The sequence below is a fragment of the Xiphophorus couchianus genome, chromosome 14, assembly GCF_001444195.1.
Source record: "Xiphophorus couchianus chromosome 14, X_couchianus-1.0, whole genome shotgun sequence".
Classification (NCBI taxonomy): domain Eukaryota; kingdom Metazoa; phylum Chordata; class Actinopteri; order Cyprinodontiformes; family Poeciliidae; genus Xiphophorus; species Xiphophorus couchianus.
The window spans coordinates 12432919-12451213 of NC_040241.1; the positions used below are offsets into that span (position 1 = coordinate 12432919).

At 38.8% G+C, this 18295-nt stretch overlaps 1 protein-coding gene across 1 annotated transcript; it reads left to right on the top strand.

Annotated features, from left to right (window-relative positions):
- The first annotated feature begins 422 nt into the window (after positions 1-422).
- On the top strand, positions 423-17458 carry LOC114157456 (phospholipid scramblase 2-like). The gene is made up of 8 exons (XM_028038445.1): positions 423-586; positions 1079-1165; positions 7903-8171; positions 9184-9226; positions 10436-10656; positions 14698-14859; positions 15543-15704; positions 15797-17458. Exons 2-8 carry the CDS (start codon positions 1153-1155, stop codon positions 15854-15856), a joined length of 930 nt encoding a protein of 309 aa, XP_027894246.1. The 5' UTR covers positions 423-586; positions 1079-1152; the 3' UTR covers positions 15857-17458.
- Positions 17459-18295: the final 837 nt, after the last annotated feature.

Below are 18295 nucleotides of genomic sequence, written 5' to 3' on the forward strand. Positions count from 1 at the left end.
TGTAATTCTCGTTTTTTTTATTATTCTAAATGTCAAAGTCAGATTATCTAAAAACAATGTGGTCACCTTCCTAAAATAATGGCCAAAGTCATTTTTTTTTGGTTGCCAAAATCACTTTTAGCAAACGACTTCGGCCGTTATTTTAGGAAGGTGAGCTTATGCTTTTATTCTGAAAGTACCGTAATGCTAGCTACATGTGCGCACTCGGAACTAGGTATAAGCCTCACCATTAATGCCTGTCCGCTTAATCGTCGAGTTGAACTTGACGTGAATAATTTACAAACAACACATTTCCACCTTTCACCCGTGGGTCGACTGGGTCGTCAAACATAATTTAAACATGATTTTTAACTCGAATGTGACTGGTTCCCGCCCATGTTCATGTTTGCGCCATGACGGGTTGCCTCCCTACAAGAACGCCCAAAGACGCCTCTCTGAGGGGAGGAGAGAGGAAAGAGGAGGGGAGACTGTAGCAGCAGCAGCAGCAGCAGCAGCAACGACAAACAGATTGGGCGAAGGACCGAAAGTACCACTTTGGAACCGACAACCTGCTTTTCTGCTCTTTCTTTGGGATTTAAATTCACGCGTAAGTTGCTTTGCATCTTTTTGAAAGTTAAATCAAAACGTTTATTGGAGGCTTTTATGTGTTTTAAGCTGCTCATTTTGAACGGGATTAGGAGAAAAGGACCACAGCAGGACTGCATGTTCTACATGAGAAACCATGCTGTTGAATATGTTATAAACAGGTTATAGGCAGCTTTTAGTGCCTGGCAGATGTGTCTGGTTAAACACGACACACCCACTTCTGCTTTGCAAGACTTCTTTTCTAGCCTGCAGCATGGACAAATTAAAGGATTATTCCCTAAACATTGGAGTTTCGTTTCATCATGAGTTCCCCAGCTCTTTGCTTGCTGGATTCAGGTCCAGTTAGGTTGTGGTTGTTAACCTGTTACTGTACTTTACGCGCCCGGAGCCTCCTGTTTTTTCCTGTTCTGTACCCCCCTCCTCGCCTTCCCACGGTTTCAGCTTTTATCATAACTCCCCCTTACCCTTTCTCTCCTTTTTCTTCGTCCCTCAGTTTTCCAGGGAAATTCCTGGGAGGGAGTTGGGAAGAGTGACCTCATTTCTTTCTCCATTTGTCCACCAATCACAATGTCTGCTCCAGGTAAGTTATAATAAACATCAAGTGCTGATTACAATTTTCCACTTTGCAGTCATAAAAACCGACACTGACCTCTGGAGCACTTTCTTCCTCTTTGGTTTCTCCTATTATCACATCTTTTAGCTATTGTGACATTGTTTGATTTGCCTTTTTAAGTTTCCCTCACTCTTGCCTAACCCAGATTTTCCATAGAAAACAGTGAATCATGAACCGGTCCTCCTCCCTCGATTCTTCACGTGGCCTTTGTTCCTGATAGATGATGAAATCTGAAACTTGTTCCTAACATAAGACATCTCTGGTGTTGGTCCTGCGGGCTCCGCCCTCGTTGCTTAAAAGGTTTTGGAGGCGTTACGTGTGCCTGCCTGTAGTTCATTTTGTCTGCTAGTACGGTCCGCCTCACTTTCTAGCAGATACAAATCTTATGTTTCCTGGAAAGAGGGTGAAGGAATGTGAGGTGCAACGCATTTCTTACTTCCCTTCCTATGCGAGAGCTAAAACAAATTGGAGGCTCATGACTTTCAACTGGCTGGATTAAGCTCGCCATTGGAGCCGAACACCAAGATTACAGAAAACCAGTTTGGTTAGATGTGAGTCACATCAGTGTCTACACAGCAAGTAAACGTCAAATGTCAGAATTGGAGCTGATGCCCCACCTCTGTTCTAGGGAAGCAGAGTGTTAGGTTTGAATTACCTAGAATAATGAAATACAGACACAAGAGAGGGTTAGATTATTTTTTCTCGCGAGGAGAACAGACAGAGATGCGCTTCGGTTACAATCTCCACCTATTCTGAAAGCACATTCTGCTGCACCTCTCTTTTTATTGAAAATCATCCCCTAGTTACAACGCACGTTTCAGCTCTAATGTAAACATATGCAGCTGCATCGTGATTCACATTTCATAAGATAAACTAGAATATTTACTACAAACTGTATAACTGTATCAGCACAATTACGCTATACACTAAAATTTTGTAAACACGAAGAACAGGATGTCCTTCTTCTGAGCAGCCGTCTGATTAGAACTGGTGCCGGCTGTCTCTGCGCCCTTAAACACACTCAGAAATATTTATTTAGAATATAAAATGATTAAGCAAATGTCTGATAAATATATACAATTTCTCTAACACAGAGAAAATGCAATAATCTTGCTCCATTGGTTCTATAGTAAATGTCACGGTTAGGAAGAAAAGATGGAGATCCTGAAAATGGTCTTTGGGTCATTTCACAATTTAGCAATTTAGCAAATTCATAACCCAATTTTATACCTTACATTTCCATTCTGTTGCTTCCTAACTCTTATTTTATACCTCTAATCAAACCTCTTCTTGCCAGTGTGTTGAAAACTATGGGACTGATTTTATTTTTTGTTATGGTTAAGTATTTTGATTAATTTTGATGTAACACAATTTTTAGAGAACATGTAAAATTGGTAGTATACCTTTATCTGAATTGTTGCTTAACACTATTTCCCATTGATTGTGCTTCTTTTGCCATTTCATTTCTCAACAACAGATTAGAACAGCTGATCACACCATAATGTACGCATGATTACAACATTTCCTTACTGCAGATTATCCTCTAAAAATCTTCCATCCATCGTCTACATACCTTTGACTGGTTGACAACTGTAAAAATTACGAATAAATGAAATAATGATTTAATTTAAGGGAAGGGTAATCCCAATCTACATGGGGAAAAATAATTTCCCTCGAAACCCAACACCTGGTTGTTCCTCGGTTGGCAGGAATAATTGGGATCAAGTGTTTGTGATAATAACTGGCAACAAGTGTTTTAAAGCACTGTGGGGGAAAATGGGCCCTTTTGTGTTTTTCAGATGTTTTTTTAATTTGGCCACAGTGAAGGGCTTTGGAGTATGAGCAGCTCATTTAAGGTCATAACACAGCAGACAGACGCTTTGAATTCTTTAGTTTACCTCATGAAACCGTTAGGCACACAATCTGCGCTGGAGGTCTCCCTCTTACCTTTTTTTTCAAAACCATAATGCTGGATGAACTCTGTTTAGTATGCTTGGGTCTTGTTTACACTTTTAAATCCTGTGGCTGGATGATTGCACAAATCAAGTCAACACTACATCACTTCATCCTCACTTCCTCACAACATGAAGGAAGTGGTGCTGCGAGTCCCATATACTCGCTGCGTCGTCCCATAGGCCTGTGACTACCTCAGCTGGAGAGTCAGACATGTTACTGAGGTTATCTGACCTTAACCCTCCTCATCAGATTGGTCAATCAAAAAATAGATTTCATAAAGACACCTCAATGCCCCTGAAGGACTTTGTTAAAGCGTCTTGTTTGACGCCATGTAACCTGACACTTGAGCTACTATTCAAATACCAAACAAAAACACTGCTAACCGTCCTTACTGTGTCTTGTAGATGTCTATGTCTGTATTTAAGAAATCTGGAAGATGTTTGGATAATTTAGGACAGATTTTAGTGCAAGATGGGCACTGGGTCATAAACCTAATGGTTTCCAGAGCCTGTGGCTTCAAGGCAAGTCCCAGCAACCACCTTTCCACCACCATGAATGACAACTTCAAAGAGACGTTTGTTGCCAATATGCAGTACTTGGGTTTTCTTAACATAATGTTGTACATACATTATGGTGAGAGAACAAGATTTACTAGGACTTGTTCAACCTTTTTATAATTGCAATGTTTGGAGATGACCTTCCAAGCCTTCCTGGAGTAACGAGCATCAACAGCTGTTTCTCAAGTATCATCGGCGAGCTCTTCCATCTCTGGCATTGTGTTGACACACAACTCCACCAAACTGCCAAAACTGCCTTTAGAAATGTTATTAAACGGATGGTGCTCCTCTTATCAAGTGCATTTGATTAGTAGCACCATGCTGCCCCTCTGCCATTTCAATCCAATGGGATCAGCAGTGGCGCAGCTAACCTTTGAAAAGTGTGGAGGATGTGAGTTGGCTAGAAAAGGACTGGGGCAAACAATCACCCTTTATCAGTATTTTGCCACTACTCACAAAGGGCATGTGAGATAATTAGTTAACAAATTTTCTAAGAAAAATTAACTAATTAAAATGACCCAAGGGTTTGTAATGTGCAGGTATTGAGGAAGCTGTTTAAAAGGAAACTGTATTTTCCATGACATGTTGGGACCTGGATTCATTCAGGCTGAGAGAAACACTGGACTCTTAGTCTATGCCAGGTTCAGGATCTGTGGATTTGCCTATTCACTATTTTATTTCAAAGAACATATCTAAAATATTCAAAAGAAAATGCAGCTTGCTGAGCTGAGATGCCAAGGCGCAATGCTGCTTGGCTCACTACTAGCTGTACTAGTCCAGCCAATCCAGGAGCATTGTTTTAGTTTCCTTGGCTCTGATTGGCTGTAACTCCAAGAGCAGAAATAAGAGATTGTAGATGTCAGTTTCTGGCATGGAGGTGCCAAGGTGATTTCCACTGTGTGTGTTAAAGCATATTAAGGTACATTTGGTGCTTCAGCTATAAAAATAGGGATTTTCAAGCATTTTTAGGTGCATTCCAAGAATTCCTGGATTCAAGCTTTTTCTGGGTGGTTGTGATCACTCACCCCTGCAAATACTGGAGGTCCACTGTTTTATTGTTATGTCACAAGCTGTGCAACTCACTGAGGCGCTGGAGACATTTTAAGATGTGAACTCCAAATCAAACTGGTTTTCTCACACACTGCGGCGTTTCCTCTTCTCCTAAATACATAATTAATGATCACTTATGGCAGGAAGGTGAGAAAAATAATATTTCAAAAACTGTTTTCATATCTTCTAATGCTCTAGTACTTCACAAGAAATCAAAATACACAAAAATTGGTCTTGGCAGGTCAAATCTTTGTAAAAGAGGAGAGTTGCATACAAAGTTGATAACGAGCTTAAAAAGTTAATCAGTAAACACTTTGACCAAGATTTAAAGGGCATTTACTCAGCTTGTGCTCTCACTATTCTACTAACACTACTCTCAGTGTTATATTAAATGGCCAGTAAGATTATGGATCCAAACCAACTTTCATTTTATGAATTATACAAGCCGTCCACACTTCAGAAATGTCTTCTCTCATCATCTCCATTTATTGTTTCAGTTTCTTCTATTTGGCAAAACTTTTAAAGTTCAGTTTTTGCAGAGAAAAAGCCATACATGTTATTAAGTCTTTCACCTGTAACTTTTACAATGCTTAAACATTATTTTCTTTGTCTCATTGAGAAAAATGGCTTTTTAGCAGTTTTTATGGATATACAAACTAATCTGTGTGTACATGTAGTTTTATTTAAATTGACTCACTTCACTGTGGACTTTGGCGTTTATCTGCATGATCTCTTCCTGCCAGGTATTGAAGAGAAATTTCCATCTTATGTAAATTTAATGACCGATAAAAAAATTGTTATCTGACAAAATTTCGTTTTATCGTTTCACTGAAACCATAACGCGTTAAAGAGACAGGAGCGTCATCAGAGCATTTAGTGGTCAAACAGATGCAGATGTCTACAGTTCAAATATAAAAATGTGTTTTAAACTAGATGGCCTTTTCTAACCGGATAGAAATAAATTTGTAAATAAGAACAGTGAGTTCAGTGTAATAATGTTTCTCATCTCTATGCTGGGGCCATCTTGTAAACTCTTGGTTTTACTGGTCTCTCTGCAGTAAAGTGCTGTTATTTGGCTTGTGGTGAGAAAGGCAGGATTGTTAGACCGATGGGCTTTTTGAACAACATGACACATTCGCAGACATTAAAACCAGTTTGGCTCCCATTAAGAGGCTGAAAGCATTGAGTCGATTGTGGTAAAAAACAAAGAGCTTCAAGCTGGGGAGTTTATGCACAGATGGAGGTCGTTATGGAGTTGTTGCACTTTTTATAGAGCGGTTATGTGCAAGTCAGAGGTCAGAGGACATATTAGCAGCTGGGTGCTGCTCATTAAGGTTCTGGTAATGTTTGGTTGGTCGGGGCATAGCCTGCAGGTGTCTGTAAACATGATGCAAAGTTGGAAAAAAATCAGTTAGGCTCTTCGAAAAGCAACTGTTACTACCCATAAGTCTAGAAAGGTGGATATTTGTAGATTTCTTTCATTTAAATTGATGTCCATTCTGCTTACAAGTCATTTAAGGCATTTGCCAATCTTCCCTGGAGATCTTGAGATTCACTTCAAAGTTGGTTCCATCTGAGACTGTACAGGCTGTGAAAGCGTCTTCTCTCTAAAATAATATGGCAACATAAAGTTGGTTCACAGAGTTGCATCTGAATGATCAACAAGACTTCTTGAGCAACGTAGAGATGTTTGTTCATAACCCAGAGGGCCTTACTTGTAGAAAACCAAAGACGATACACCAGCTGCTCCTCCTGATCCTACTGGTTAAGCATGATGGCTTAGTGGTAAAGATCTGGGCCTGTTTTGCACTTGTAGTTCTTATGGTAAATATGATGTGCTCTATGTCACAATTACTGAAAAGGTAAATGTGAGGCTGCATTTAACCAGTTGTGGCTTTGTCCAACTGATTCAATGTATTACAAAATGGCTGACACAGAAAGGAAAAAGTGTTTTGCAACAATTCAGGTAAACCCCTTAAGTCACATGATAACACCGGTTTCCTCATGGACCCATCGACGGACATGCAATCATTTTGAGGGTGGCAGTTAAGGGGTTAAACTCCAGACCGCGACCTGCTGAAAGGCTGTGGTGAGCCGTGCAGAAACGCTGCTAACCTCGGTGAACGGAGGCCGTGTTGCAAAGAGGAGTGGGCCACAAATATGTGAGAACAAATCACATTATACTTTATCAAACACAGCTCTTCTGTTCTGGCCTTTTTTTTCTCTGCTTAGTCAATGAAGGTGTGGCATCTGTTGTGTTAACTTACAGTAAGATTTGAGTCACATTTAACCCCCATTATAAGCCAGAATATTCATATTTCTCCCATTTAGGTAGAGATGTGCAACTGAAAGTGGGTGTTCTTTTTTTTTTACCATGACTCTTCACATGCTTGATGTTTACTTCCTGTCCTGTAAAATGTTCCTGTTTGCTCTGTGGCTCAGTGGATAATAGCATCCAGGGAGAAGTAACTCAATCCAGACTAAACAGATGCCTAGAATCTCTCGCACACAACCACGGGTCAGTCACCGTTTGTTGTTCAAAAAAGTCTCTTATCGTGACTTTTGGACAAGAAAATGAAGAAGCCCGGACGTGGCACATCATCTCATCACCAGATAAGAAACCAATAAGCTGCTTTATTCTTCTAGTGGTTTGCATTATGGTTTTGAAATTTCCTTTTTTCAGTTTTAACCCCAATTGATGTTTGGGTGGCAGAGCATCTCATAGGCGCTTTTGTTACTCTTTTGCTTGACTGACTGGGATCAAGATTCACCTTCCAGCAGGACAACAACCCTAAACGTACAACCAGGGGTAGTTAGAAATTAATTGAATTTAGTCACAGTGCAGGCCTAAATTCAATTTAGATCTGTGGCCTGAACCGTAATGTTTAACAGATGATCTCCATCTTGAGCCTGAACTTTTTTGTAAAGAGGACTGGACAAAAATAGTCTCTAAAATGGATTGGCTCAGGGGGATACAGTCTTCTAAGACTTGCTTTTATTGTTCTCTTTTCATGTCACAGTTCTGGACTACTTTTTTCATAGAAAATTCTGGGAAAACATGCAAAAATATGCTGCATATAATTTTATCACTGAGAAAACCAGTACATCCAGTAAAAGATGAACGTGTGTGTTTCACTGTAGGCTATCCAGGCTCTCCAAACCATCCTCCTTACCCACAACCCGGCCAGTCCGCGCCCCCTTATCCAGTCCCAGCTGGGGGATATCCCGGAGACCCCAGTCAGGCTCCCCCACCAGGCTTCGGCATGGGCTACCACCAGGGCCAGCCTCCTGTTATGTATCAACCGGGCCCTGCTCCAGGTCCAGGACCGGACTACGGCGGCCAGCCAATGGGAATGTCTCCAGCTCCGGCTCCTGTCGGCGTCCCGCCCGGACTCGAGTACCTAACACAGGTAGTTCTGGAAACCAGGAAACATCTGATAAACTAAATTCTGTGAGATAAACGGTAATATCTGCGATTATAAACAGACACGGCGTTCTGAGTCAGTCTGGGCTCACGTCTGTTAAAAAAAAACAAAAAACACTTCTGCTAATGATTCTTCCTTCCTTTCTGGTGGTGAGCAACAGCTGTGGATTCCTACCAGGGTGGTGAAAAACTCAACATGCCTTATCGCACTTCTTATCCACCCATTGATTCCTGCAACTTTTTAACGAGGCTAAAGTCAACAACACAAGTAGAACAGCTTTTTTTAAATTTTTTTTTATTTTCCTTCAACGGAGGTGATGCAGAACTTATTAAAGCCTTATGAATAAACTGAGGCCATCATGTCAAATTGACTTTTTTGAGCTTTATGTCATGTCATATTGTTATTCTGTCAGATACATACCTGGAGTGTTGCTTTGATTCTGCTAAGCTCATCACACAAGCTATTTCTCAGTAGAACGCTTGTAAATGGCATAATGGTGGAGTGTTGTTGTGACGACTTGCTGAAGGAAGAGTGTTGGAAAGAGTTTGGGATTCTTAAAGAGACAGAGACCAATTTCAACCCTTCACGTTTCTTCTAAGTAGTATTTGATAAATACAGCATTTTCATAGCAGCTTATGGTGATATAGTTACTTGTGTGTGTTGTAAAATGAAAATATGTGCCTGAAAAATGCATCACGCGACCCCTTTAAAACATGAACTTTATCCTGTTGGCCTTTTGAACTTTGAAACAATGTACCAAGGAAAACATTAAGTCAGCAGATTTCCTTTGTGTAAGATTTCATAGTTCTCCAAGAAGCTGTGGGCTTGGCTGAAATGGTAAAAAGAAATGATCTTACACGTGACTGTCTGCTTGTAAGAACTTAGCGTGTGTTGTTTTTTAAGTTCTTGATTTATACTGGTCTTTGCTGAAAATACTTTTAAATGTACTGATGTGTTCATCTGTTTCTTATCTGTATATTTTTTTATTGTACTTTAGATCGACCAGATCCTGATCCATCAGAAAGTTGAGCTCCTGGAAGGTAAATTTTATTCATGTCGTTTTTTGCACACTGAAATGTGTAGAAAGTAAAACCTTTAATTTGAGAGCATTGAGTGTGTGGGAGGAGAAATGAATGCTGAGAAATATTTGTTTTTACGAAAATGTTTCCTATGGGATCATAAGGACTGAGATGCCTATTGGAAATGGTGAATTTTGTGCCTGGTGAACCAGTTTTCTGTGGATTTGAACTTATTTTATTTGGACATTTCAAGTTTTCTATGCTTTTGTTTTTGGCATGTTTCCATTTAGAGGAACAAAAAAAAAAGTAGATACTCTTATCACTTCTTAATAAAGCTATGACTTTATTAAGAAGCAAACAAAAAAGTTTAAAGTAGTAATATTTGATCAAAACGTTTTTGAATTTCAAAAAGTCAGTGATTTGGTTTGATTTTTGACAATTAAACAATGGTTGATAGATTTATTATAGAAAAAATAAATTCACTTTAAAATTGTCAGCTTATTCTAGGAATTTTCGAGTAAGACTGTACCGTCATTTGATGGTAAAAAATCACGTTGAAGTTGTTTTGATATTCAGTCTGTTTGAATCTTCCATGTTGGGAAAACCCCTCTGGATAGACTGGGTGCCAGTCAGTGGCCAGTCTGCTAAAAAGACTCATTGGGGCTGGACGAACACTACATGCAGCTGGATTTGTACTTTAGATGGTTTTTCTCTGTAATTAAGTTCATTCTTGGGGAGCTACGTACATCATCACTGCTGAAAAACTAAGACATGAAGCTTTGGTTCAGTCCATCTCCATGTTTTTATCAAATATTGCTCAATAAGAAACTCGGATGTTTCTAAGTAGCAGGGTCTTGTGACGGCTACAGGTGGAACATAAACAGGCACATCTTAGTTCTGCTGTCAATGCTGGTTCACATGATGCTGAACTGAATTGGTTGGACTGAATATATTTAGTTCGAGGACACTACCTGTTAAACCTCTAGCTGCAATAAAACAGAACAGATTTGCTCTTTAAAATTCCTAAAAACATTTACTCTCTAGCAAATAAATCATAAATAATCAAACAGCCTCGCTTACATTGCGAGGGGATGCTTTCTGGACTGAACATAATCGAATCAAAACCAGGATTTTTCTTCATTTTACTGCAACAAAAAAATCAATTTAATACTTTAAATTAATACTTTTATTTGAAGTATTGTAACATCTCTGCTCCCTGCTCTCCCACAGCTTTCATTGGGTTTGAGACGAACAACCAGTACGAGATCAAAAACAGTCTGGGCCAGAAGATCTACAAGGCCAAGGAGAAGAACGACTGCTGCACCAGGAACTGCTGCGGCTCTCTGCGCAGCTTCGACATGACGATCAAGGACAACATGGACAGGGAGGTCATCCGTCTCATCCGGCCCTTCCGATGCGTCTCCTGCTGGTGTCCCTGCTGTCTGCAGGAGGTCTGTCCTAAATTTATATCTGTTGTGTCGCGTTGGCTGACCGTGATTCAAGACTTTACTAATAAAAGTTTTTAATAGCCCCCATATCGTAGATATTTTCCCCACCACCTTGTCCTGTATTGTTCCAGGGGAAAGTTTATCACACACCCTGAGTGCTTATGTGAAGGAATGGATCAGTTTCGTGATAGAGAAAAAGGAGTGGCAAGAGTTTTTATCTGCTAAAGTAGCGCAGAACTGCCCTTCCTCCATCTGCTGCTGTTTAAGGCTTTTTCTTATTTACAAAAGATTCAGCATCCAATTTGGCACAAAGACAGGCTTTACATTTATTCAGAAAGCGCCTGACTAATGCTACAAAGTTTAGTGGGTGTTTATTGTAACGTTTTCCTTAAATCTCTGTATCATAAGAACAGTATTGGATCACATTACTAAAGCTGCTAGAGGAGAAACCAGACATTTATCCACTGTATAAAAAGACACCAACCTTTTAAATTTTATTATTTGACAAAAAAAAGAGAAATGGACTAAACTTCTCCTATTCCAGGTTTGTTTGAAGTGCAAAAGTATTACTGTTTTCTAAAGTCCAGGATGATTAGAGATTTAAAAAAAACCTTTTTTCCAAATTCAGCATTTAACATTTTAAGTTTTTGGCAGAACTGCTTCTTAAACGACATGATTTGGGTCAAACGTTTTAAGTTTCCTTCCAGAAACTTCTCACAATATGTCTGGGCCATTTATCCTGACAGAACTGCTGTAACTGAGTCGGGTTTGCAGGTCGTGCACCTTTTTGGCTCGAGCCGCATATTTTTCGTGAGATTGGGTTCGCGGCTTTGTTATGAAACAGAACCGATCTTTTTACTAAATGATACGATCAACTTTCCCATGCTGCTTATTCCTCCATGTAGCTGTTTGAACAGATGGACCTTCAGGAACCATTCATTGCAAATAAGAATGATGAATACTTAATATACACCCACAGGTCTGTCTTCATTTAACGCAGATATTGTAATCTAGATTCAGAAGCTTTCACGGTCATCATCATCAGAGCGTCTCAAATTGTTGCACAGCTTGGTGTATCTAAACTTCTGACTGAAGAAAGGAATAAAAACTAACTTTTTTCTCCCATATAGATATTTAGCCAATAGAAATAATGTCGGTACCCTAACTGACCAGAAACAGGAAAATTTAGTTTGATTCAATGTCAGAAAATGAACAATTTTGTCTTTATGTTTCTGGTGTGTGTGAATTTCTGGTTTTAATTCTCGTTTATGCTTTTATGTTTTAGATAAGCTTGTGTTAAAAGTAGTATCTAAATTATATCACTCATATGATACAGTATCAGGATAAATAAGACTATCATATAACGCTGGCAGAATCTCACACAAGCACATGTCTAATCCAAAAATTTTATAAATGTCCCTATACTGTTTTTTTAAGTGGGTGTTTATTATTGTCACTAGTTTTATAGTTACACATGTAAACTAGTTGATCCATTCAGCACAGGAAGTTAATAAATTTGATAAGTTAAAGCTATAGGAATGGTATCGTAAAGCTTAGAAAGCAGCCACATACATCAATAAAACTTTCTAAATTAAATGATTAGGAGCATAAAAGAAGCCATCGCCAGTTATAAAGCGATTTGAGAAGAGAAACAATTAGAAATAAACTTGATAAGCGAACAGGATGAAGTAATTACAACAAGAGGAAAGACAAGTAAAGTTTCAGATATGATTTGGAGGGATGTCTGAAACCTCTGGTCCAGATATGATTTGGGACAGCGGGTGGAAAGGTGGCGTTGGAAAAGAAATGAGCTACAAAACCTGTCACGTCTGTTCAAACCGCAATTTGTAGAGAAATTGTTTTGGTTCAAGGTTAAGTTGACGATTGTTCATTGTGACAACATAAGACGACCTGAATCGAACAGTTCTTTGAAGAGTCGTGCAGTCAGTGTGGCGGCTGTTTCTCCAGCTGTCTGCCTCCTTTAGCTCAACCAACCTATTTCAGAGTGTCAGTCTACTTATAGCTCTACCATCAGCACCTGTTTTCTGGTCAGCATTATTTTGAAATCTGTCATTTGCAACTTTGTAACAATTTTAAAAGCTTAGTTTCTGTCTGTGGCACCCAGACGCCTTACCTTTACTCTGAAATGTCCCAAAAACTGCCAAGCTTTTCTCAATACAGCGTGTTTCTTATTAACTGTCTAAACTATCTAAAGGGTGAAGCTTCATGTTATCTGGTGAAAGCGTTGCTCTCTATTGTGCTCTTGCTACCTGATTTACGATGCATTTGCTAAATGGGGGGGAAAAAACTGCTGATTTATTTGTCACCAGTTACGGTCAAAGTAGCTGAAAATATATCTGGTTCTGGTGCCTGATTGATCGTCCATCTTTGTGTGTGACATGTTTACAAGTTGCATAATTTGTGAGTGTGTGCCAGAAATAAGATGTAATTAATGGGGAGATGAATCATAAGCAAGTGAACTAATAATAATCAAGGTTTCCTCCAGAAAACTTGCTAAGCTCGTCGTGTTTTTGAGTTAAAAAATGTTTAACGTTGACAGGAAATTTAGAAATATCACTTGATAACCATGTGTAATTGAAAGAATTGAAAATTAATATATGAGCACCAGCAATAAAGTCTTAATTTATGTCTTGATGATTAAAGCAAAGGAGATGAATTAATAATTTCAAAATCAGTAAAGGCATCATTCCTTGTTTTTTGTGGAACTACTCTTACATTGTTAAATGTTGACATGAGCAATAAATAACAATTTGATGCAGATGTAGCTACACTGCCTACTACATTTCAGATAGTTTTACTCGCATAAAGAAGAGAAAAAATTATATTTTCTCCTTAAGATGCAGTGGATATTGAAATGTTTAGAGGCCTTGGTAAACATTTACCAAGATAATACACTTTTTGTGATGTAAAAGGAGGCAAATATAAATAATTTGAAAGCTTTTTTTTCTAGCTTTAATGACCCACATGTTCTGCATTAGCTAGAAAATAAATCTTTTAGCGGACAAAATTATGAATAAAAAATAATTGTGCTAACCTTTAAACAAATACTGTACTTTCCAATGAAGGGAGTTCTGGTTTACCTTGGTTGTGTCCTATATTACTGGACTACAGAGTGGGGTTAACAGAACAATAAAACCTTGTTGGAATGTGGCATTTAATGTATAACTTTTTATATCCACTAAATGGCATGAAGTTGATCTTTAAATATGACTTTTGGTCATATTTGGTTTCTTGTTAAATGGTGGCGCATCTGATCGCTTACTGAACACTTGTTTGAGATGTTATAATTAAATTAATGTAACTCTATTTGCACATCTAGATGTAACCAAAAGTAAATTAGATCTCTGTCTTTCATATCGTCTCCTTTCTGCTCAGGCTGTTCAATTCAGGGGAGGTTTGTTAGGAGTCTGAATGGACCTTTTGTCCATCATAACCGTCTCCTTGTTAATCCCCGACCCTCTGCCATCTTTACACCGTTTAATCCTGTCGTTGGCTCTCCGTTCTCACTAGCCTGTGCCCAAGCCGATGCCCTCACACACAACAGCTCTCTGTGCGCTCCCCGACCAGGAACCATGTGAGATTTATTACCTCTGTGTGTCACAATGGCGGAGTCACAGCTTCAATTATCATTCCTGCTGAACATTGTGAGAAGCCTTCTGACCTCATGATGTTTTTATATATAGTCTTTAGTGCCAAGGTGAATCGCCTTCTCACTCTGTGGGGTTACTGCAGGGTTTCCCCCAGTGTATTATAAGCCTGGCGGGCCACCAGGCTAAGCATTGCTTATTTATTTAAGTCTATTTAAAATCTTTGCATTTTTTAAGATTTTATAGTTGGTGTTCAGGTATTAATCTTCCAATCTTTCAATAACACATAACTATCAAGTGATATTTTCAACTTTCCTGTCAGCTTTAAACATTTTTTAACTCAAAAACACAACGGGCCGCTGGATGAGTCACTAGCAACCAACCACCGGGCGTTTTCTGAGGGAAACCTTGTAATATGTGTGTGTCTGACCCGCAGATGGAGGTCCAGGCTCCGCCGGGAACCACCGTAGGGTTCATCAAACAGGACTGGCATCCTTTCCTGCCAAAGTTCTCCATCCAGGGACCAGAGGGAGAGACACTGCTAAAACTGGAGGGGCCCTGCTTCGCCTGCAACTGCTGTGGGGACGTCAACTTTGAGGTGAACTCTCACCTGTCCTTGGAGGAGTAGTTTGAGCTTTGACTGTTCTGTAAGCGTCGTTCACAACGACCATGGTCTGTTCAGACTTTACAGACGAGGGTTTTTAGTTTTGTTTGGATTTATTCTGTAACTGCAGGTGGGGACCTGGGTACTGTTTATCTAATACATTAGTTTGTTTTAGAACTTTTAATTTGATTGAAAATTCACAGTAATACACTAAACATGTAGTATGTATTCACAGTAGTTTCTGTAGACCTTCTGGACAAATCTAAGATTTCAAAAAATGTCTCTTTAGATTGTAACTAAACTACTTCAATGAACTGCCGTTGAGTTGCTTGGTGTCCCTCAGAGTTACTCTCCCGGCCCACTCATTTTTTCCTCTTGAGGGATTTAAAGTGATAGATTGCTGTAATTATTATAGCCAGAAGTGAAACACATTTATTTATTTCTGAACTCAATAAATAAGTTATTTCTTCCTGTCAGATTCTTTTTTCGTGCTTTTACTTACCTGGTTGTAAAATATAAATAGTAAAAAAAAATAAACCAAATATTACAGTGATGACCATATTATTAAATATTTTTGACAGCTGATGTGCTTTGTTTTCAAATATATAATTGCAGGAAAGTAGCTTTAAGACAATTTTGTGAGCCTGTGTGTTCTGTATTTCGTCATTGCTGTGTAGCTGACGGGTAAAGATGGCGGACCATCCATTGGTCGGATCAGCAAGCAGTGGAGCGGCCTCTTGAAGGAAGTCTTCACAGACACGGACAACTTCGGCATTCAATTCCCAATGGACCTGGACGTAAAGATGAAGGCTGTCCTCATGGGCGCCTGCTTCCTCATTGTGAGTTCCTGAATCTTAGTGATGGTGTCTGATTTTTATCTGGTGAGATCTTTCTTAACGCCGTTTATTTTTCTGTCGTGGCTCATCCGCAGGACTTCATGTTCTTCGAGAAAGTGGGAGAGGCAAACCAACGCAGCTCTGTGTTTTCATAACCGAGTGCCTGAGTCCATGTCTGTTGTCCAGTTCCTGTGTTGGTTTCTTCAGCAGAAGGTCCAGCGTTCATTTATAAATGTAAAAAATAAAACATGATTAGATTCAGTATATTTGGGCTTCAGTCCAATTTGATCTTACTTGGAAGGATGTTAATGATCCCCACACTCCGTAGTTTTTACATGTTCATTTAATTTGTGATAAAATGTAAAAAAAAATAAAAAATCTCCACCTGTCTTCTATCTTACTTAGCTCAGCATATCCAAATACTGTTGAATGTGCTTTCTGCTGCCATCTCTCTCTGTGCTTTTTCTTGTTATTGACATTTGTCAATATATATTTTACAATATGTGATATCGTTGTCATGCTCATGGAGCATTCATAGTAAACATAGTGTAAGTGCAATATCCTTTTGGATGCAGAAGGCGTATTAATCACTTTGTTTTTAAAGTCATGGCAGCATGTAGCTGATGCCATTGTCTGCGTTTGTTCAAATCACTTCAGCTCTGCAGTTTTGGTTCAGTTATGATCCAATATTCATAGAACTAACAATTTTTTATGTACCTTTTTACTTACACAGATATTATCCTGTAAATACGTGTTATAGTCTAATGTAGAATGTTATAACCAATCTACCTGCTCAGTATCGCATTATTAGTTTAGATACTGTTTAACCAAAGCATCATTCTGCTAGAGGAAAGCCAAAAGCAGTCTTGACTTCTTAGTTTTAGCATTTATCTGAAGCTACTATTCAAACTTTGTATCATTTAACTTGATAAGGAAGTGGTCTTTGAGCTGGTCTGATTACAAAATAAAGAAAAGAAAAACTCGCGAACTTCGAGTTGTTGCATGCTGACAGGATTTACCGAAGTGGTCATTTCCCTTGCTTGCTTCACTGCTCTAAGTTGAAACCACCGGCGTCTACAGGCTGTGGTGCGAGATAAAGCTGCAAAGAGTGTAAAGTGAGTGATAACGTGCCCGCTTAGTGTTTGCCATGGAAATGGCGCGAGCAGCTGAACTTTACCCTGCAGGTTTCCCTCAGTTCCCTGTGATTGCACGGCTTAAAAGTGAATTGAACAAGATGATGACAAATTGTTGTGCGGCACGAATAGGAAGCTAAAGGAAAAAAATAAGAAGAAGTTGTGGTTCGTGACCTCATTGGGTTTTGTCAAAGTTGAAAAAAACAAAACAAAAAAAAACACTCAGAATGAACCCGTGTGAGCTCTCACCTTACGGTGGTTTATGTTGTTTATAGAAAAAAAAAACAGGTAGTTTGATGAATGTAAATGATCTGCTATGCATTCAATACTCTCACTCCTAGTGGTTGTGCTCTTGAGGATAACACGGGCGTGACCCTGTGAACCTTTTTTTTTTGCCACTGACGCTCACTGTTAACATTCATTTCCCTTTCCCATGTGCCAGTAATCTCATCTCCAAAGAAGGCAAAGTGTGTGCAGTGCAGATATTCGGTGTAATTTGCAGTGCATGCTTTTGTAACACACAAGTGGCAGAAGTTGTACTTTCCTTTCTATTTTTTTTCTGTAACTTTTGCATTTTTTACAGACGAAAATCTCATAAATTAAACCAATGTTACTTTAAACCTGCATTTGTGTCATTGTTGGTCTGGTGTTATTGTGCATGAAAACAGACGGGTGGGATCGAAGACTGTGATCTGTGTGTGTAACTTTTGCTTTCACTTCGGTCTCACAATCGCTTTTTCTTAGGAACAGGTCCAAAGTTGGTAATGTTAGTCTTTATCTGCCGTGAAGATGCTGACAGAAAGATAAAATGCACGTCCTAGGGACAACAAAAGAAGAAAATAAGGAAGGAGGAAAAATGGTGTTGCACTAGTTGTGTTACAGCTCCCCCACCTGGAAGCTTGTGAAAGTGTTGGTTTTTTTTTTTTATCAGTCTTTTACTCAACGTGTTTCTCTCACAACAGTAATACCCCTTCATGAACATGTCCGGACATGTTCCTGTAGAAAAATAAACCATTCAGTGTCCAAATGATAATAATAATTATATATATATATACAGAGTACAGACCAAAAGTTTGGACACACCTTCTCATTGAATTCAATTAGAAAGTGTGTCCAAACTTTTGGTCTGTACTGTATGTATATATATATATATATATATATATATATATATATATATATATATATATATATATATATATTCACACAGAATATCTTTAAAATACCTCTAGGTTTAAGAATGACAATTGACAATTTAAAAAAAAAATCAAGAGGTTTTTCTACTTTTGCCATGCTTTGTACATCTTAAAAGTGTCATTTTCATGAGTTCGACACACACAAGATCACAAATGTCCTAAAAAAGAGCCGGTTGTGGCAGAATTTATTGATAAAACTTCCCACTGACAACTAAAACATAAATAGTCTCTTCACTTGATGAGTATTTCTTTATATTAAATAATACTG